The following is a 21,736-nucleotide window of genomic DNA, read 5'->3' as shown; positions in this document are numbered from 1 at the left end:
ACTCCAGGCCACTACCGGAAGGGTTGCACTGGCAGGGGGGGCACAATGAAGAGCCAGAGCTGTGGGTGCAGGGTATGGAGGGGAGATTGGCTCCAAGGAGTACAGTGAAGGAGGCAGGAAAGTCTAGACCTGTGGGCAATCAATGGGGCAGATGGATAGATCTTGTGTGTCTTTGCTCTCAATCGCCTTCAATGCGCTTGGCTCTAGAACATGTGCAACTTAGTTGCATTGTAGCTTGGTATGAAGGGGCAAAGCTGGGTGGTAACGAGGCATTTGCATGTCAGTAAAGTTTAGTAAGGGCGCATTGACGGAAGTGCAAGCTACTATATGCAGACTTGTGTACCCGGAGATACGCCTGTTTTCAGTTGGGAAAGCTGGTGCCCTGATGAGAACTATGAAACCATCATATTGATTGTGGAGGTGTATAGATGCGTAAAACTCTGCGTAATGGTGAATGTCCATGCATGCAATGCGTGTGTAGTCACGGCTGGCTTGCGCTCAAATCAGTGCCATATTTAAAGAACTTCAGCAGAATGATGTATTATACATAACACTCCAGTCATTTAGCTAGTAGAAAATATTCCTTACCATCATCATTCTCCTCTTGACTCTCCGTCTCCGTCTCTGTCTTCATCCCTTTTAGGTACTGGAACTGGTATGAAATACAGCGATCATGTGCGCAAACGTAAAGGGGTCATCTAACCATCTTCAGCAGGAACTCCACCTGCAACAACCTTTACTATGGAGACTCTCAAAGCATTACGTCACAAGTCACTTCTGGACTCTCATTAGACTTTTCGTGGGGGAGGGAAAGAGCGGAGTGGGACCACGCATAATTGGACACAACGATTTATGCTGGCATCCTGGTGCTTTCATCAGTTCCCCCGTCACTACTGTGTACTTTTTATTTTTTTTCCTTCTGGTGCTGCTTTATACCTTAGTAATGGGGGGGGCCTGTATTCTGTACTTTGCGCGGTTCCTACCAACACTGAGGACATAACCTGAGAGGTAGAGAATGGCTTCATTTTTATCATAGGGGAAGCTATTACAAAAAAAAAGATCATGCAAAAAATAAAAAAAAGCCCCAAAAACCTAAAAATAAAGATTTAAATATTTCTAAGGATACAGTGTTTTATTTGCGTGCATTGTTGTGATTTATTTGCATTATATTTTTCTACAACTGTTCTTCAGCACAATGATAGCATACAGATGCGTCCTTACAAATCTTTGCAGCAGTCTTACTAAAAAGCCCCTCTCAGCGCAACATGTCCCGTGAAACTCAGCTAGTGCCGTGTGTCTTTTTTGCATTTTTTTTCTATGAAAACGTTTGTCGCTATTTGATGCTACTATGATGCACCAGCAGACTAGACTCTGCTGATAAATTTGATATGCGACACTTGTATATCTGTGTGCAACTTCATATACAGACTTGGGTGCACACAGATATGCAAGTGTCACACATCAAATTAATCAGCACAGACTGATGGTGCGTCCTAGTTGCATCACATTGTGACGTGTGACACAATTTTGGCAAAAAAAGACGACCGGCGCTAGCAGAGTAGCACGGAACCTGGCGGCTCACTCACGCCAGGCAAGTCTCACTTTGTGGCGCATTGAGGCAAGATGTATGAGGACACATCTGTATCATTTTCTATACACTTCTTAAATGTATGCAGTGCCTTTTTTAAAGCTGCCACCTCTTTGCCTTTTTAAAAAAAAAAATTTATGTCAACTGTATTAAAAGGAGTAATAATATTTAAATGCAAAATACTCCTGATTTTGTATTTAATATTTTTGCCCCTTTAAATCCAGAGACCAAAGCCTATGAAGAGGAGGGACAGCTTTGAAAAGTGCTGCACAGTCAATTTAGTCCCAAATGTCAGTAGCTTACGTTTAGTTCTGGCCAATCAGTGTGCTGCATGCTGTTTATGAGCTTTCCATAAGGAGCGACCGCCTTTGCTCTTCTTGTTCACTATTTGGTATGTACTTGGGAGCCTTGGTACCTGATGTGCAATTACTGAACATATCACTTCATTCAAATTAAAATTTAGCCCGTAAGGTAAAGAGCCTTAATGCTATGGCTGGCTGCAGTGCTACAGTGATTGAAAAATCAGCACTTAGTGTTTGAGATTGAGAATGGCTTCAAGATGTTGAGTTCTATGTAGGTGCAGGGTTTCTGGGAGCGTAATGAGGCTATGGTGTGCCATTAGGAGGCAACATGGTAGCTTGATAAGGCCATATATGGTAGTATATGCCATGTGGATGATGGACAGGTGAAAAATATTGTTTTCTTTCTTTTTTTTTTTTTTTTTTACTGTATATATACACTACCGTTCAAAAGTTTGGGGTCACTTAGAAATGTCCTTATTTTTGAAAGAAAAGCACTGTATTTTTTTTCAATGAAGATAACATTAAATTAATCAGAAATACACTCTATACATTGTTAATGTGGTAAATGACTATACTAGCTGCTTTTTAAAGGAATATCTACATAGGTGTATAGAGGCCCATTTCCACCAACCATCACTCCAGTGTTCTCATGGTACATTGCTTTTGCTAAGAGCATTAGAAGTCTAATGGATGATTAGAAAACCCTTGCAAACCCTTGAGCAATTATGTTAGCACAGGTGAAAACGAGTTTGCTCGTTAAAGAAGCCTTCCTTTGAGCTAGTTGAGTATCTGGAGCATCACATTTGTGGGTTCGATTATACTCTCCAAAAGGCCAGAAAGAGAGAACTTTCATGTGAAACTCGACAGTCTCTTCTTGTTCTTAGAAATTAAGGCTATTCCTTGCGAGAAATTGCCAAGAAACTTAACATCTCCTACAACGGTGTGTACTACTCCCTTCAGAGAACAGCACAAACAGGCTCTAACCAGAGTAGAAAGAGAAGTGGGGAGGTCCCGGTGCACAACTGTGCAAGAATACAAGTACATTAGAGTCTCTAGTTTGAGAAATAGACTCCTCACAAGTCCTCAACCGGCAGCGTCATTAAAAGGTACCTGCAAAATGCCAGTGTCAACGTCTACAGTGAAGAGGCAACTCCGGGATGCTGGCCTTCTAGGCAGAGTGGCAAAAAAAAAAAAGCCATATCTGAGACTGGCCAATAAAAGGAAAAGATTAATATGGGCAAAAGAACACAGACATTGGACAGAGGAAAATTGGAAGACAGTGTTATGGACAGACAAATCGAAGTTTGAGGTGTTTGGATCACACAGAAGAACATTTGTGAGATGCAGAACAAGTGAAAAGATGCTGGAAGAGTGCCTGATGCCATCTGTCAAGCATGGTGGAGGTAATGTGATGGTCTGGGGCTGCTTTGGTGCTGGTAAAGTGGGAGATTTGTATAAGGTAAAAGCGATTTTGAATAAGGAAGGCTATCACACCATTTTGCAACGCCATGCCAAAGTGGGAGGCACATATAGAAACCGTTGTAATTCCTACACCATTCACCTGATTTGGATGTAATTATCCTCAAATTAAATCTGAAAGTCTGCAGTTAAAGCACATCTTGTTTGTTTCATTTCAAAGCCATTGTGGTGGTGAATAGAGGCCAAAATATTAAAATTCTGTCAATGTCCCAATATTTATGCACCTGACTATGTATATATGTGTATGTATATATATATATATATATATATATATATATATATATATATAATATGAGAGAGATATAGTACCAGTTAAAAGTTTGGACACACCTTCTCATTCAATGGTTTTTGTTTATTTAAATAATTTTCTATTTAGTGGATTAATACTGAAGACATCAAAGCTATGAAAGAACACACATGGAATTATGTTGTAAACAAAAAAGTGTTAAATCATAATGTTTTATATTTTCGATTCCTCAAAGTAGCCCCCTTTTGCTTTGATGACAGCTTTGCACACTCTTGGCATTCTCTCAATCAGCTTCATGAGGTAGTCTCCTGGAATGGTTTTCGAACAGTCTTGAAGGAATTCCCAGAGGTGCTGAGCACTTGTTTCCTTCACTCTGTGGTCCAACTCATCCCAAAATAGCTCAATTGGGTTTAGGTCGGGTGATTGTGGAGGCCAGGTCATTTAACGTAGCACTCCATCACTTTCCTTCTTGGTCAAGTAGCCCTTACATAGCCTGGAGGTGTGCTTGGTGTCATTGTCTTGTTGAAAAACAAATAATGGTCCCAGCAAGTGCAAACCAGATAGGATGGCATGGCGCTGCAGAATGCTGTGGTAGCCATGCTGGTTAAGTGTGCCTTGAATTTTGAATAAATCACCAAAGTGTCACCAGCAAAGCACCCCCACACCATCACACCTCCTCCTCCATGCTTCACAGTGGGAACCACACATGCAAAAACCATCCGCTCACCTTCTGTGCGTCTCACAAAGACACGGCCGTTGGAACCAAAAGTCTCAAATTTGGACTCATCAGACCAAAGTACAGATTTCCACTGGTCTGATGTCTATTCCTTGTGTTTCTGGGCCCAAACAATTCTCTTCTTCTTCTTGTTCATCCTCAGTAGTGGCTTCTTCGCAGCAATATGACCATGAAGGCCTGATTCACGCAGTCTCCTTTAAACAGTTGACGTTGAGATTTTGCTACTTGAACTCTTTTGCTACTTGATGTTGCTACTTGAACTCTGTGAAGACTTTGTGGTCTCTAATTTGAGTTGCTGTTAAGTAGCGGTTTCTGAGGCTGGTAACTAATGAACTTATTCTCTGCAGCATATAATAACTCTTGGTCTTCCCTTCCTGGGTTGGTCCTCATGAGAACCAGTTTCATCATAGCGTTTGATGGTTTTTGCAACTGACCTTCATGTCTTAAAGTAATGATGGACTGTCATTTCTCTTTACTGAGTTGAGTGGTTGGTGCCATAATATGGATTACAACAGTAGTCAAATAGTGGTGTCCACTGTGTACTAACCCTACCTCTAAACAACTGATGGTCTCAAACACATAAAGAAGGCAAGTAATCCCACAGATTGACTCTTGACAAGGCACACCTGTTAATTCAAAACCATTCCAGGAGACTACCTCATGAAGCTGATTGAGTGAATACCAAGAGTGTGCAAAGTTGTCCTCAAAGCCAAAGGGGGCTACTTTGAGGAATGTAAAATACAAAACCTATTTTGATTTGTTTAACACTTTTTTTGTTTACAACATAATTCCATATGTGTTCTTTCATAGTTTTGATGTCTTAAGTATTAATCTACTATGTTGAAAATAATTTAAATAAACAAAAACCATTGAATGAGAAGGTGTGTCCAAACTTTTGACTGGTACTGTATATATAATATATAAAAATTCTAAATATTTATTTTTCTGTGTCCCTAGCATATTCTTTTTATCGGTGTATCAAAGTGTTTAAACTTTCAGTGTGCCATGCACAATGAGATCTATGAAGCCGTGGTACTCCTTTTTTGCCAAAGGAAAGGGTTATCATTGCTTCACCCTATTTAACAAGAGGGCTATCTAAGACTTTTCCTGCAGGTCCCACTGTCACCTGCTAATGGGACTGCAAAGTGACTGGGTAGTTGGAGGCGACGTTACCTTATACCTGGCGATAGGGGGCCAGCGAAGGCGTTGGTTTCACTTGTGCATAATCTGCCAGGGACGAAGAGAAACCACTATGTTGCAGCAGGTTGATAAATTGCAAATAAAATGCTTTCTATATCAATGCAATATTCAGAAATACCAACCAGAACCACTAATGAGATATAGACCTCCAAGTGTATTTTTTTTTTTTTCTTATCATGGTGTACTATGTTATTTATAGCATAGTAGAAATTCCTAGCTGCAGTAAGCTCTGTGGTCCTACCATAATCTACATCAAATGCAATGTGGCCCCCAGGTTGCTTGAATTTGGGCAGCACTAGTTCATATTTCACATTGCCAATAGTGGCACTGTTCCATCATATATACAAACGTTCTACCAGAATTGTAGAATACACTGATGTGAGAAGTCATGGGGTAGCAGTATCTAAAGGTATTGGTAGGTGGTGTCACCGTACTGTGACATCTTGGAAATACCCAGACCTGCATCAGTTGTAATCTGACATCTCATGAGTCAGTTTGAATACCAGCTAGGCTGCTCATGGCAAGTTGACGTGAATTATCGGAGTTCCAACAGGACATGATAGTGGATGCCTGACAGCTGGGACATTAATTTACGAATTTGTGTTGACATTCAACATTCCTCAATCTATAGTGTCACTTGTTTACTGGGAATACCTCATGGAACGCATTACCACCCACCATGGACAGTGCACTGGCTGGGCCACAGGCGTTTAATGATCGTGACCAGCAGTCTCTGGCCAGAATTGTCCATAGTAACAGACAAGCGACACTGGCTCAAATCACATCCACATTCAATGCAGGAGATACCAGATGTATATCAGCAGGTCAGTGCCGGGTTCTTTAGCTTCCATGCAATATGGGAGCAGTACCCACCAGAGTACCCCTGTTAATACTACGACACCGGACACAGCGTCTCACCTGAGTTCGTGACGTTGCTAATACTACCCTGGAAGACTGGCAACGTGACGTGGTCTGATGAGTCACTGTTCCAGTTGTTTCGGGCTGATGGTAGGATTCTGGTGTGGACCTCAGTTGTCAGCACGGCACCATGCAGTCTGGTGGTGGTTCCATAATGGTGTGCCATGTGTTCATGTGGCATGGGTTTGGTCTGCTGGTCCACCTGAACGTCATTGACCGGGTACCACTACTTCGCTTTGCTTGATGACCATTTGCAGCCCTTCATGGACTTCACTTTCCCCCACAAGGATGGAAGATTCCAGCAGGATAATGCACTGTGTCAACTGTCCTAAGTTGTCCAGAATTAGTTTGAGGAGCATTCAGGAGAGTTCTGACGAATGGTGTGGCCACCACGTTTGCCCCGACATGATCCCAAACAAGCATTCTTGGGACATGGTGGAGAGGTCCATTCGCACCAAATATCCTGCACCTACAAATATCGGGACTGTGGGAAGCTATCCTAATGACATGGGTCAACACTTCTCCAGAGGTCTTCCGTCCATTTGTGGAATAGATGTCAAGACGAGTTGCTGCATTTCTGCAGGCTAGATGGGGTACTACACAACACTAGGCATCTATCCCATGACTTTTGACACTTCAGTGTACTTATTGGACGTTGCCAATGAACGGCTTTGTAACAAATTATATTTTCAACATGTGTTTTGTTATTTGCTAAGTAAAGATCTACAAATGTGCTGCTTTGAGAATGAAGAAAATGGTGACACCACTGAGGCGTAGATGTGCCTTGTGCCTCAGTGATGCCTCTAGTGCAGTGGTTCTCAAACTCGGTCCTCAGGACCCCACACAGTTCACGTTTTCCAGGTCACCCAGCAGGTGCACAGGTGTATTCATTACTCACTGACACATTTCAAAATTTTCACAGATGGAACTAATTATTTCACTTATGATCCTGTGAGGAGACCTGGAAAATATGCACTGTTTGGGGTCCTGAGGACCGAGTTTGAGAACCTGTGCTCTAGTGAATTGATAGGCTGCATTCTTTTATATTCTTTCAGCCTGTAAAAAGGCTGTTGGTGGCAAGGTACCCATAACATGCAATAGTAGCATTCTGCTGATCACGCATGCAATGCTTTATGTTGTGAATGACCTGTTAAGTGTTCCCAGAGCAATATCTCCCTGACACATGGGGGTTCCATTTAAAATACAGCTTCAGCATCACTGTCGGAGAAGTAAATGATTGATACTGGCTCTTGGCATCAGTCAGTGCTCAAAGAAATCTACTCTCACTAGGAGCAGGTGCACGGTGTTTTCTGGTACAAGCCCCACATGCTTTTCATTCCAGCTTAATAGCAATAACCAGCAGATTACTTAATATTACAGGACCTTACAAAAGTGCTACATTACAGATGAGGTTTTCTTCTGATATGACAGTGTGAATGGCACCTGTGGTTATTTCCCTGTTTTTCACTTCATACATAATAAAGTAGTCCAATTTCCATAATCTAGGGCACGTTTATAAATGCGTTCTTCTGCATTAACACATCACATTTTTTTCCTTGAAAATCAGGCTAAAAGCTGCTGTTGTGTCTCAGAAGTGACACACGTCACTGTGTATGTTGTCATTATGCAAATCTGTGTTATGTGTTCCACTACAATGGCGCACAAATAAGAGCTTTGTATTTAATGTGCCACAAGGTCAAAACAAATATCCACAAAAATAATATATGGTGCTTCCCTTATTGGAGGATTAGTACCTCATTCATGGAAAGCTATAAAACCTTTAGTCTCTCCATTTGTACTGCTGGTAATATACCCTATGGACAGCTACGGCGTGGCCCACTGGGTTACTGGGCATATCCCTGATAGGCCCCACTGCTTGACTAAAAAAGGATGCTGCTGCGAGAGACTCTTATAGTAAATACCCATATATCCTGTAGTCTTTTAAATACTGTATTGTTATAGGTGGGGTGCAGATGATTACTAGTCTACTAAAGGGGTGTAGATTAATATTCTACTAAAGCATCCAAAGATCTTTACACCCACCCTCTTTTCTGTTACCACTGGGTTAACCCACCTGAGAATTAGAGGACTGTGAACTGTTGCACATTACCGGTGGGTTAACTTTGATCCTCCATATGCAGGATAGTACCGATGTGTCCTTACACATCTTTGCTGCATTTGCACTAAAAGCCCCTCTCTGCTCGCCAGGTCCTGTGAGAGAATGTTAGCACTGCACCTTTTTTGCACCTTTCACCGAAAATTCGTCCTTATGCCCGTATTCAATTTGAGGTGAAAAGTCCAGACTTTTCACCTGCTGGACTTTTCAGCTCCTTCGCCTGTTTTACAGGCGGAAAAGGATCGCGCGCGTGCCCACTATTCACCGTATTCAATTCCAAAATAGGCGAAAACGGGAACAGGCGAAACTTGGATCCGCGAAAAAATACGGGAATTTTTGGGAAATAATTGTAGGACCCCCCCTAAAGATGTCCAGACCGGGGGATCACTATGGGTACCCCCATTTTTGCCTGCAGAATGAAGTCTTGTAGTTAAATAGCCGCGGCAGGTGCATTTTTCCCGACATTGAAGAAGTGATGCAGAAGAGCATTTAGCTTTTTTTTTTTTCGTTTTAAAAAGTGGTCCCATCAAATTTGGGGTACTTGACAATGGGTACTAGCATATTTTTAAGTCCCTAAGCAATTTTTTTTTTTTAATTCTGCAAAAATGTACCTGCCGCTAATAGCCTATTCTAGAAAACACCTGCCGCATACTTGCAGAACACCCCTGAACCTATTTCGCTATTCCCCCTTTTTTTTTACCCCAAAATTAACACAATTTTTTGAGGGTATTTTTATTTTAATTTTTTTTTTGACACAGTTTATCCTAAGGGGACTTAATAAAGTCTGCAGGCTATTTTTTTTTTTTTTTTTTTTTACACCCTACACCCCTAAACCCCAATTCTGCACTTTTTTTTCGGCTGCTAAAGGCAGGCTAAAAAATTATCCCCGTTTTTATACATTGACTTTTCTCACCAGTGAAAAGTTAATGTAATTGAATACGGGGATATTTGAAATAGGCGAAAATGACATTTTGCCTCAAATTGAATACAGGCAAAAGTCGCAATTCGATGCATCTAGAATGCACCAGCAGACTGTGCTAATTAATTTGTTATGTGATACTTTTATATCTGTGTGCGACTGAGTCTTTAAACCTGTATACAAAGTGTTACAATATAGCGGCCGCAGCTTTTTTCATTCCGAGTTTCATTGTGTTTCATATACAGATTAAAGCTGGCCATACACCAGATCCACTTTACTCCAACTAGTTGGTTGGAATGAAAATCCAGTAATGCATAGGAGCATATGGCAATCAGCAATTTGCTCACAGACACCAGAAAACACAAAAAGGTTGTTTAGGCAAGTTGGTTAAATGTTTGATTTAAAAAAAAAAAAAAAACACTTGTCTGAGCAACAGCTGTTGTCCGTTTTCCTGTGTTTGGGAGCAAATTGCTCATTGTCATTTGCTCCCATGTATTACTGGATTTTCATTCCAACCAACTAGTTGGATGGTTGGAGGAAAGTAGGTCTGGAGTATGGGTAGCTTTAGTCGCACTCAGATATACAAGTGTTGCGTATCGAATTAATCGGTACAGTCTGCTGGTGCTTCCTAGTCGCATCGCTTTGCGCCTTAGACGCATGTTTGGCGAAAAAAAGTTGCCCGATGCGAGCAGAGTAGCATCGGACCTGGCGGCACAATCATGCCAGGCAAGCACGCTGCGTGGCGTATTGAGGCTAGATGTATGAAGACATGTCATCCTGTGGCTTGGAGGGCAAAATCACCAGCATGTTGAAGTCACTGCTAAATATGATTTATTTTTTGATTTATTTTTTTTATCAAGTCTGCCCCTTGATTTCTAACCAAGAATAGAAGTGAATGGGACCAATGAAGAATAGCGTTAAAACTAGGGATGTGCGGCAACACCCGTGTTTTGGATCTGGATCTCCTTCGATGTTTTGGATTTGGTTTTACAAAACAACGCGGTTTTGCATTTGTATTTTCTTTATTTATAAAAACTGCTAAAATAACATAATTTGGGCTTTTTTTGTTCCTACAGTATTATTAACCTCAATAACATTAATTTCCAGTCAATTATGACCATCTCACAGCTCACAATATTGTTTTCATTCAGTTTAGGCCCAAAAGTTGCACCAAGCTAGCTGGTTGACTAAGCTAAGTGGCAGCAGTGGGTTGCACAAACACGTGGTAGTTCAACCCAAAACATGGCACATAAGGAAACCTATGTTTTCATTAATCAAGAGGCCTGAGGGAGATGGAGTATGTATGTAGTTAAAGGAAGGGTTGATTCATAGTAAATTTAATTTTTTTTTATTCTGAAGCAAATTTGAGAGAGTAGGGGAGAGCATGGGTGAACAATATGTCCCATGTTTTTCCCACAAAATCAACTTGGTGGTAAAGAATATTTTTTAAACTTAAAGGGGCATGCAGGAAATGCTGTCTGTGGCCATAAACATTTTGACATTCAGCAACCGCATGTCAAAGATTGCAGCAGCTGTGGCAGTTCAGCTTCCAACATGGCACATCAAGAAACAAATGTTTTTATTATTCAAGAGGCCTGAGGGAGAGTATGTATGTAGTTGAAGGCAGGGAATGGAAGGGTTGATTACTAAATGTAATACATTTTTTGATTGAGCAAATTTATGAGGGAGGAGGGGAGGAATTTGCTAAAAATATTTTACTCATTCACATCAGTCCTTCACCCAGTGGAGCTTCTTGGTGGTTCCAAAATTTTTTAAAAGAATCAAAGGGGCATGCAGGAGATGTCTGTGGCAGCACACAAAACGGAATCTCTGAACAGGAAGGGGGCAGAGGGATTTTAAATTCTGGTACTAAACATCTAATTATTGTGCTTCTGGGATTATGTATGGAAAGGCTGGGAGGGGAGGAGGGAGAACATCTCCATTTTCCATCACAAAATAGCCTCTCCATTTGGTGTTTGCGTTACATCTGACCAAACATGGCTGTTATGATCAAGGAAAGCCAAGCCCTCCAGATTGGTATCTAATATCAAGGTTGAAAAATGGCATAAGAGTATTTTGCAAGTATGCGTAATTGTGATTTTAGTTTAAATAAATTCAGTATGAAACAAAAAAAAAAGTAAGCATCAGAGCCGCCGCACAAAAGCACGGCAGTATAAAAAAAAATAGAACATCAGTTTTATAGACTATAAAATTAAAAATGTCAGACAGCAATGCCCCAAACAGCGCATAATACAAAGAAAAGAGGTGCAAGATGGATCTACAAGTCCTGACATGCTTAGCGGAATTGCACGGTTGCCAAAATGTATTGATCCGATTGTAAGATCCTGACAACCCTTGGATCCTGGCGAAGCAAGTAAAGGACTTGATCTCGCTTCGTTTCAGCTCCTTCAGTTTCTCAAGATGCTTTTACAACAGTCTAATGTGGGGAATTACCTGACTCAAGCTGGCAATGTCTGAACTCGCTTCACAGGTGACTACTTCGAAGGGTTTCGGCACTTTGCACAACACGGAAAGTATTTTCCACTGAGAGTGAGTAAAGTATATCCCCACATTAGACTGCTGCCCTTACAGCTTCCGGAAGCATCCTCAGGATGCTCCGGGCATTGCTGTAATCCACAACGGTTGTGACCCCGCCCCTGTGTGATGTCACATATATAATATATAATGTTATATATATCAAAATGGCCCTCTGCAGAAAAAAAGTTTCCCACCCCTGTTCTACAGGATACAAAGGTGATGTACCACACTGGGTAATTCAATTCAATTGAAAAGCAAATTTATAAAATAGCAAAAATGTTCCTTTCTTCACATCTGTAATCAGAAACTATGGATGATTCTTTAACGCATCGCAACTGCTAATGAGCAGGGATCGGGATGGCCAGTCCCTTTGTGGCTATGAAGCTTAGACACACCCCTGGGGTGTTGGATAACTTAAAGATGAATCTTTTAATTTGGATATAACAAGCTCTTGTCATATCTGAGGGGGTGTGTAATATTTAGGGGACATGAGGTTCAAAATAAAATGTTGCATGATATTAGACACTAATAGATACTTCTATAAGGGCTGATATCTTTTCCTTTGTACATCAGTAGTCCAAAGTGACATAATTTACACATGCATCATGTTCCTGTGTTCCCAATGGTGAACTGATGGGCTCTTTCCTTACAAATAATGGCGATTCAGCCAGGAGAATGGCTTCCTTCACTTTGTATTAGCAATAGGTGTGATTGCAGGGGGGGGGGGGTTTACAGGGTAGTAGTGTTAAATGGTCCCTCAGAATGGAAGCTAATTAAATGTCATATACAAGGATGGATAGATAGTTACACATACAGTACATACTATATATTGTCCCCAGTGCTCCTCATCTGTTTTTATCAACTTTTTTTATATAGATTCTCGTTAGTAATTTTTGATTACTATTGTAGTATTAGGGACATCCTCGCCTTTTGATCCTTTATGCTTGCTCAGTGAGGCGCACTGGGATAGGTGCGAGATTCTGGGCGCTTGAACTTGGAACAATCCTCAAATTCATACTGTAGTATTTGCAGCATCATGTTGTACCTTATACTCTCAATAGACCTACTAACCTGAAGAATTCTGCCGTCTGGGTAGAGAGGACATTCCTACCCTGTTTCTTTATCCTAGACTGCAAAGCCTCAATATTTACATGGTGGTGGTCCCAGGCTTCAGGCTGAAAGCAACATACAGCTGGGACAGCAAAATATAATCTCTTGAGATCAGAATCCCTCTAAGGAGCTCACTATTTTCTACTGTTTGGTACGCAGATTCATGCACTGTTGTCATGTTTGCATTTTGTTACTTGAATGCACATGTGTGGCACCCAGTATCTTTTTGTTTATTAATATATACAGGGTGGCCATAATTAAACTTCCCCTATTCAGGACTGTCTGCAGCTTGATCTAACAACCAGATTGTCACCAAATTTGGTACTGAGACTATTTAGGAAACCTTTTTTCGTAATTACAGTTTAATCTTAATATTATTTTTTGTCCATTTTCATCCTGTTCTCACACCGTGTGTTGGGATATTTTTCATGTGGGATCCTATTTCCTATGTCCTAATTAGTCTCCCTACCAAATTTAGTGACATTCTGGATGCTCGATCACGCTACAGATGGCTCTTAGGGTAGGTTTCATTATGGCCACCCTGTATATACAGTCAGGTCCATAAATATTGGGACATTGACAGAATTTTCAGATTTTGGCCTCTATTCACCACCACAATGGTTTTGAAATGAAACAAACAAGATGTGTTTAACTGCAGACTTTCAGATTTCATTTGAGGGTAATTACATCCAAATCGGGTGAATGGTGTAGGAATTACAACAGTTTCAATATGTGCCTCCCACTTTTTAAGGGGCCAAAAGTAATGGGACTATCAACTCTAAAGCTATTTCATGGACAGGTGTGGGCTATTCCCTCGTTATTTCATTATCAATTAAGCAGGTAAAAGGTCTGGAGTTTATTCTAGGTGTGACATTTGCATTTGGAATCAGTTGCTGTCAACTCTCAATATGAGATCCAAAGAGCTGTCACTATCAGTGAAGCAAGCCATCATTAGGCTGAAAAATCAAAACAAACCCATCAGAGAGATAGTAAAAACATTAGGTGTGGCCAAATCAACTGTTTGGAACATTCTTAAAAAGAAAGAACGCACCAGAGAGCTCAGCAACACCAAAAGACCCGGAAGAACACGGAAAACAACTGTGGTGGATGACAAAAGAATTATTTCCCTGGTGAAGAAAAACCCCTTCACAACAGTTGGCCAAATCAAGAACACTCTCCAGGAGGTAGATGTATATGTGTCAAAGTCAACAATCAAGAGAAGACTTCACAAGAGTGAATATAGAAGGTTCACCTCAAGATGCAAACCATTGGTGAGCTACAAAAACAGGAAGACCAGATTACAGTTTGCCAAACAACATCTAAAAAAGCCATTACAGTTCTGGAATAACATCTTATTGACAGATGAGACAAAGATCAACTTGTACCAGAGTGATGGGAAGAGAAGAGAAGGAAAGGAACTGCACATGATCCAAAACATACCACCTCATCAGTGAAGCATGGTGGTAGTAGTTTCATGGCGTGGGCATGTATGGCTGCCAATGGAACTGATTCCCTTGTATTTATTGATGATGTGACTGCTGACAAAAGCAGCAGAATGAATTCTGAAGTGTTTCAGGCAATATTATATGCTCATATTCAGTCAAATGCTTCAGAACTCATTGGACAGCGCTTCACAGTGCAGATGGACAATGACCCGAAGCATACTGCATAAGCAACCAATGAGTTTTTTAAGGCTAAAAAGTGGAATGTTAAGCAATGGCCAAGTCAATCCCCTGACCTGAATCCGATTGAGCATGCATTTCACTTGATGAAGACAAAACTGAAGGGAAAATGCCCCAAGAACAAGCAGGAGCTGAAGACATTTGCTGTAGATGCCTGGCAGAGCATCACCAGGGATGAAACCCAGCGTCTGGTGATGTCTATGCGTTCCAGACTTCAGGCTGTAATTGCCTGCAAAGGATTTGCAACAAAGTATTAAAAAGTGAAAGTTAGATTTAGGATTGTTTAGTTTGTCCCATTACTTTTGGCCCCTTAAAAAGTGGGAGGCACATATAGAAACCGTTGTAATTCCTACACCGTTCACCTGATTTGGATGTAATTACCCTCAAATTAAATCTGAAAGTCTGCAGTTAAATCACATCTTGTTTTCATTTCAAAGCCATTGTGGTGGTGAATAGAGGACAAAATATGAAAATTCTGTCAATGTCCCAATATTTATGGACCTGACTGTATATGTGTGTGTGTGTGTGTGTATATATATATATATTCCAAAAAGTAACCGGCAATCCAATGAAGCCAACGTGAATACCTGGGATTTCCGCCCGCCTTAATGATATATATATATATATATATATATATATACATATATATAGGGCCTGAGGCAAAGTTACATTTTATTTGTCACTTATTGTATTGCGTAGGCTTAGCATTTGGTTTACTATTTGCAGCAATTGTGAGGTGAGGGCTGGATGTGAAAATGTACATGCAAAACAGTTTATGCTCCAAGACATAACCCCATTTCAAAAACCCAGCATTGTAGTTGGGTCTGGAAGTGTTTTGCCCTAGGATCTGAGTCAGACCTGCTCGCTAGGATGCGATCGCTCGTAGCTGGCCGATATTTGCATTCTGTGCATGCAAATGCATCACAATGCGCATGCACGAACCACTGCGACAGATCGGGAAGCGCTCGCTCGCCCAGAATAGACAGCCCAGCTGAATGAGTGACAGGAGGTGCCGTTTGTGGGTGGTGACAGGGGTTGGCCACTAGAAACGGGGGAGTCTAGGTGAGAACACAGGCGTACCTGTGTGTTTCAACGCCGTTTCATAGGCGTGCATAATTAACAGGCAGCGTCATTGTACACGTCACCTGGTTCTATTTCACACTGAAGTGATCGCAGTGCTTGCGGCCAGATATAGTCAACCTCAAGCGCTGCGATCACATCTGATGGTGCTCGATGTACCAATGGTTTCATGCTCTCCCAGGAGATGACGTTCGCTAGTGGGCGTCTTATGAATGGCTGGTGTGCGTCTGCATACACAAAGTGATCGCTCGCCAAGACATAGTGGGCGTGCTAATGCCTTGCCGTGCGATCACCTGCCTTGATGTCACATCTGAATTTGCGTACGCTGTGAGCGAGTGGCCGCATCTAGTGAGCGGGTCTGAATCAGGCCCTTAGTCTTTTACATAGTTTAGATGGATAGTTGACCTGTACTACACACACACATTTATTGCTGCCCTTAAACTAAGGTGCTGGATACGCAGAATTTTACTTAGGGCGGAATTCAATTGATTCCTGCCCCCATCGCGCCCGACGGAGCTATTCAATTCTAGCTCCTGTTGGGCACGATCAGCTGCCAGCGCTACATTTCAGCTCGCAGCCCCAGGGGGGTGAGAGCTGAAATGTGCGAAAAGTGACATGTTTGGGCGCCCAAACATCACTTTTCGAGATCGAGCCCAGCACTTTGGTCGGGTTTAGCTGCTTTACGCGGCTAAACCCGACCACTTTGGGTGCGATCAGCACGAAAATCTGGAACAATTGCATAGCAGCCCGCAAACTCCTGTCACTTTAGACGGGAGATGCGGGCCGCGAAAAAATTTAATTCCGCCCTTAGAATTTAACAATTTTTGTTCAACCATTTAGTTCTTCATCCTCTAGGCCATAACGTCCTGGTAATAAGTCTTATGCTCTGGTCCATTCAGTGAAGCTTCATTCTGCAGGCATTGTGGTGCAGCGTCCTGGAAATTCTAGGTTGTGTTAACCAAGCACGTCGCCCAAGTATGTTCCCTGCAGCGATCAGCTCTTCTGGCTTTAAAGACTAATTTATTATTAACCACCTCGTTTATTACCAAGATTTATTATTTGCAGCCGCAGGGGGAAAAAAAAAAAAAGTCTGGCTTCATTTCAATAAACAATGCTCCTATCACTGTTGTATATTGAACAAGCCTCTAAATATCATACCACGCATTTAGTTAGATTCACAGTCATGTCTCCCAGCACTACATGTAGCTGAGGCTTACCCAAGCCCACTCCTGTCCTATTTTTGTGCTGATCTGTCTGATGGTCAATATAAATGTGTTGCCTGATTCAGTTAACATGCCAAACATTCAGATAGTCATGCATCTGTCACCTACACACAGTGGGGATACCGATCTCTCTTGTGGTTTGAAACTGATACAGTGGATACAGGGGGCCTGATTCAGACCCGGACACTAAGCCGCGATCGCTCGCGTCCAAAACGGGCCGGGTATGCACATTCCATGATTGCACTGCATGGCGTAAGGACGCCCTCTATGCTTAGAGAGCGACGGTAGTGAGTGAACGCCGGTGTATAAAGACGCCCACTTTCCTTTCTTAACACACGTCATCTCCAGGAAGTGTATGATTAATCGGTAACATCGGAGCTGCACGCAGCGCTTGAGGTAGACCCTACCCTGCCGCAAGCACTACAATCAGTGCTGACTGAAATTCAACAGGTGACGTGTACAATGGTGCCTCCATGCTAATGATGCACGCCCCTTAAATGCAATTTTGACGCCCAGACACTCCTGCGTTCGCTCCACCACTCCCCTGTTCACAAGCACCTTCCCGTTACCAGCCACAAACGGCACTATCTGTCACTCAAGGTATAGCTCAGTGTTTGTGCTACGAGCGCACGATTCCAGATCGCAGTAACTGGCTAGCGCATGCGCATTGCAATGCCTACGCATGCACAGAATGCGAACCATCGGCAGCTAGGAGCGAACGCTTCTTAGTGTCCGGGTCTGAATCAGGCCTTGGGTACAAATTCACTTGGAACTAGTGAGATCCAGGAGGCCGGGGCCCTGATTCAGAGCGCACGCTCTGAATCAGGGCCCACCTCCATAAATATGGAGCGTCCTCCTGGACGCTCATATAGCTGTGGGTCACCACCCACAGCCTATACGAGCGTGCAGGATGATGGTCGCGATGGTCTTGACCATCGCGACCATCGCCAGTGCGAGCTGAAGCCTGCGGTTGAGTTTCTCAACCGCAAGGCCAGGAGTGATTTTGGCTCTATCAGAGCCAAAATCACTCCCACTGACATCACTAGTGATGTCAGTGGGGCTGGCTTCTGACGTAGGCGTTCTCTTGGGAACGCCTCCATCTGGCAGGCACGCCCCCGGCACACCCACCAAAGGGGGCGTGCTGTCAATTAACATCGACAGCACGCCCCCTTAGATCAGACACAACGAGCGAAGGAAAGTCCTTCGCTCGTCGCGTCTCGCGCATGCGCACGACGGAGCTCCCTCCGTCGTGCGCATGCGCAGTGCACACCATCGACCCACTTGCGAGCGGACAGCCGCTCGCGAGTGGGTCTGAATCAGGCCCAGAGTTCCTAGTGAATTAATAAGCCACAGTACATTAATCTGATTATTAGTTCTGTGACTCATTAGTGCCACTAGTTCCTAGTGAATTAATAAGCCACAGTACATTGATCTGATTATTAGTTCTGTGACTCATTAGTGCCACTAGTTCCTAGTGAATTAATAAAATGCTTTCCATGAATGTTGGTTTAATCCCACAAAATGTCTGCCTCCGCTCTGTGCGGTGACTGGTATTGTTTCTGTAATCTAAAGCGGGCAGAAAAGACTGCCACACACGGAATTGAAGAAACAATGGTCTTCCACCCGACAATGTGTTTTTTCTTCTTTCTAATTCAGTATTACAGCTTTTTCTGGGGCTCTTTTTATTACCGGTGAATAATGAACATCCTTTGAGGGGTTTTGTTTGAAACACCTACAGAGTTGAAAGCGGTTGTTCGGATTCAAATATCTATTATCTCTTTTTCTTTAAAGCATTTTAAACAAGTACCAAGTGACGATAAACTGTCTCTTCTATGCTGCTCTGTATTTTTACAAATACTGGATTTCAATGTATTCAGTGGCCTGTAGTGTGCCAGCTGGCAGTTTGTTAAATACAGATGTGTCCTGCCACATCTTTGCCGATCGAGCTACAAATGTGCGCACGCCTCGCTCCATGCGATTACCCAGCATACGTTACGGTACGCTATGGCGCGCACTGCGATCGCACAATGCAATCCTATGGAGGTGTGTGTGCGATCGCAGTGTGCGTATCCGCTTGTAGCAGGACACATCTGTAGGATTATTATTTCTTATCAAAGCATGAGATAGAAACCATTCCAGTAACAGTCTTTCCTGAGGAGGTGGTCTTGGACTTTTAGGGGTAAATTTGCTATACTCCGCAGCGTCTTTGGTGGTTTCAGACGCTTGATATAAATGGGCGATCATCTTAAATACGAAACCAGGCGTGTATTATATTGAATATAATCTCCCCTTTGGATCCAACCTCTGAAACCGTCAAACATATGGCTACTTTCAAAGCACCTCAAAGGAAATTTACCTCTAGTTACATTTTCGAGCCATACAATAATACGGTAGATGACCATGGTATGCCTGCAAATCATTTACAGAGAGATTGAAGATTTATCATGAAATAAAAACGTGCATCAGTCACAAAATTGTCAATCATAGATGACCTACATCAGTGGTTCTCAAACTCGGTCCTCAGGACCCCACACAGGTCACGTTTTCCAGGTCACCAATCAGGTGCACAGGTGTATTCATTACTCACTGACACATTTTAAAATATCCACAGGTGAAACTAATTATTTCACTTGTGATTCTGTGAGGGTATCTGGAAAATATGTACCGTTTGGGGTCCTGAGGACCGAGTTTGAGAACCTGTGACCTACATCAATAATTGTGTTACTGCCTGATGAACTAATTATCAAGTATCGAAAGGTTGGGTATAATCCCGATACCAGCATCACAACAGGGTTAGGATACGGACACTTGCCAGTACGTATCCTAAACCTAACCCCCTCCTAGTGCCTAACCCTAATACTTAGTCGAGAAGCTGGAGCCAGGATTCTGACTGGTGTTGGCAATCCTGCACGGGTATCCTGACCAACGGGATATAAACTATATCTCATTGAAACATGATCTATTTATGATCGCTACTGCTAAAGCGTACACAGACAGCCGATTGTTGCGTACTGTGTATGCATCACACACACAGACCACGGAAAGCCATTGCAGAGTGATTGACAGTCGGTGAGCATTTGGGGTGGTGACGGGGGAGTGGTCCGAGAAACAGGCGTGCCAGTCCGTTTGAATGCCGTTACATGGGCGTGCATAAAATAGCCAGAGCGATTTGCATACACAGCCTGAGTACTTACTGTGTGCTACGAGGTCAGCAAGGTCAGGGCTGCTGTAGTTCTGCATGAGGGGCCGATGTTACCGATATATATGGAGGTGTTCAAGGTATTACAGATGTGAGATGGAGGCAGTGGGCATCTCCATGCTGGCTGTGCGACAGCATTGCGATAGCATTTATTAGCATATTTTCGCAGCGGACCTGCGTGCGATTACGGAGTTGCTATCGCAATAGCGATCCAAGATGAATCGGGCTCTTTGTTCTAAGACTGAGCTACTGCAGTTACAATATAGGAAGTCTGGCAACACTCCACATACTTGTTGAACTGTTATTCCCATGATAAAAAGCTTAAAACCATAGCTTATATAAATCAATATTCATGTGAAAGTTATTTAATATAGCAGGTAACAAATAGCTGTGTGACATATTACCTCCATTATAAAAAGAACGTGAACAATGCTTCATCCTCAGTACATAATCTTGGGGTTGTCTGAGTTATGTGTTCTCAGAGCAGAATGATATCCTTGTTTTGATTGGTTACAAAATGTCTTTGGGTTACCACGGCCGTTGACTAGGAAATTGCTAATATATACTGTATAGCACTCAATCGTTCTGTGGTGACACACATCCAGTTCTGTGGCAAATGCTAGTGCATATAGCGCCTGTCTGATACACCCTAAAATAATAGCTTTTTGGGGTCTCTTTGTAGTGATGTAGTTTGATTAGAACATTTAAACTGGGGGTGGTATTTTTGGCTTCAAAATGGCAAAACACACAAATAAAAAAGCGATTTCAAAAGACCCTTTAGACAGAGGTACACAACATTGCTCTATGCATTATCCTCCTGTCCAGAAGGTTTAAAATTAACACCAGGTAGCCCCCACCCAGTGAGGATGACAGAAGATTGAGATTTAGTGGTGCTGACACAGGGGCTTGCTGTGGCGAGATTACTGACCAATCAGCACTGTCGACACATGAAAAGCTGTGATGAGGTAGGAAGTGCAATATTCCACCTTCATCATAAAGCAAGCGACCATCTGAATGAATAAACCCTAAGCTGTGGTTACAGTACAATAAGTCTGTTCTTATAGAATGTGAGAAAGACACCAAACTGTTATCATTTGCAGCAACGCTGGTTACTGTGACACGGTTTCTCCCTACAATGGGTGATGGTACACATTTGTCCTCTATTTCACTAACTACCATGTTTAGCTGTGTATTGTCTGGTAATCTGCCTGGCAGCGGTTCTCCAGGGCACAAATTCTCCTACATACACTGGTAAGTGAGAAGCACAAAAGGTGACACGAACAACTTTAAGGTAAAACTAAACCCAAAAGTTTAGGCCTAAAGTCTACCAGTCACATGCAGGTAATTGTGGGCACACGGCTTATTTAATTAGTGACAGCACCAAGATTGATTGATTTTT

General features: G+C 42.4%; 1 protein-coding gene across 4 annotated transcripts in view; it reads left to right on the top strand.

Annotated features, from left to right (window-relative positions):
- The window catches only part of COP1 (COP1 E3 ubiquitin ligase), a 177,065-nt gene extending 175,950 nt beyond the window's left edge, over positions 1-1,115 (top strand). For all 4 annotated transcript variants that reach the window (XM_088461879.1, XM_088461878.1, XM_088461877.1 and 1 more), the window contains one exon: positions 644-1,115. In XM_088461879.1, the coding sequence (XP_088318005.1) occupies positions 644-661 (18 nt within the window). In that variant the 3' untranslated portion in view covers positions 662-1,115. The remainder of the gene's footprint in view (positions 1-643) is intronic.
- The last annotated feature ends 20,621 nt before the right edge of the window (positions 1,116-21,736 follow it).

This window comes from Taudactylus pleione, unplaced genomic scaffold, assembly GCF_031769625.1.
Source record: "Taudactylus pleione unplaced genomic scaffold, aTauple2 ptg001123l, whole genome shotgun sequence".
NCBI classification, from domain to species: domain Eukaryota; kingdom Metazoa; phylum Chordata; class Amphibia; order Anura; family Myobatrachidae; genus Taudactylus; species Taudactylus pleione.
This window is presented reverse-complemented; position numbering and strand designations above follow the sequence as displayed.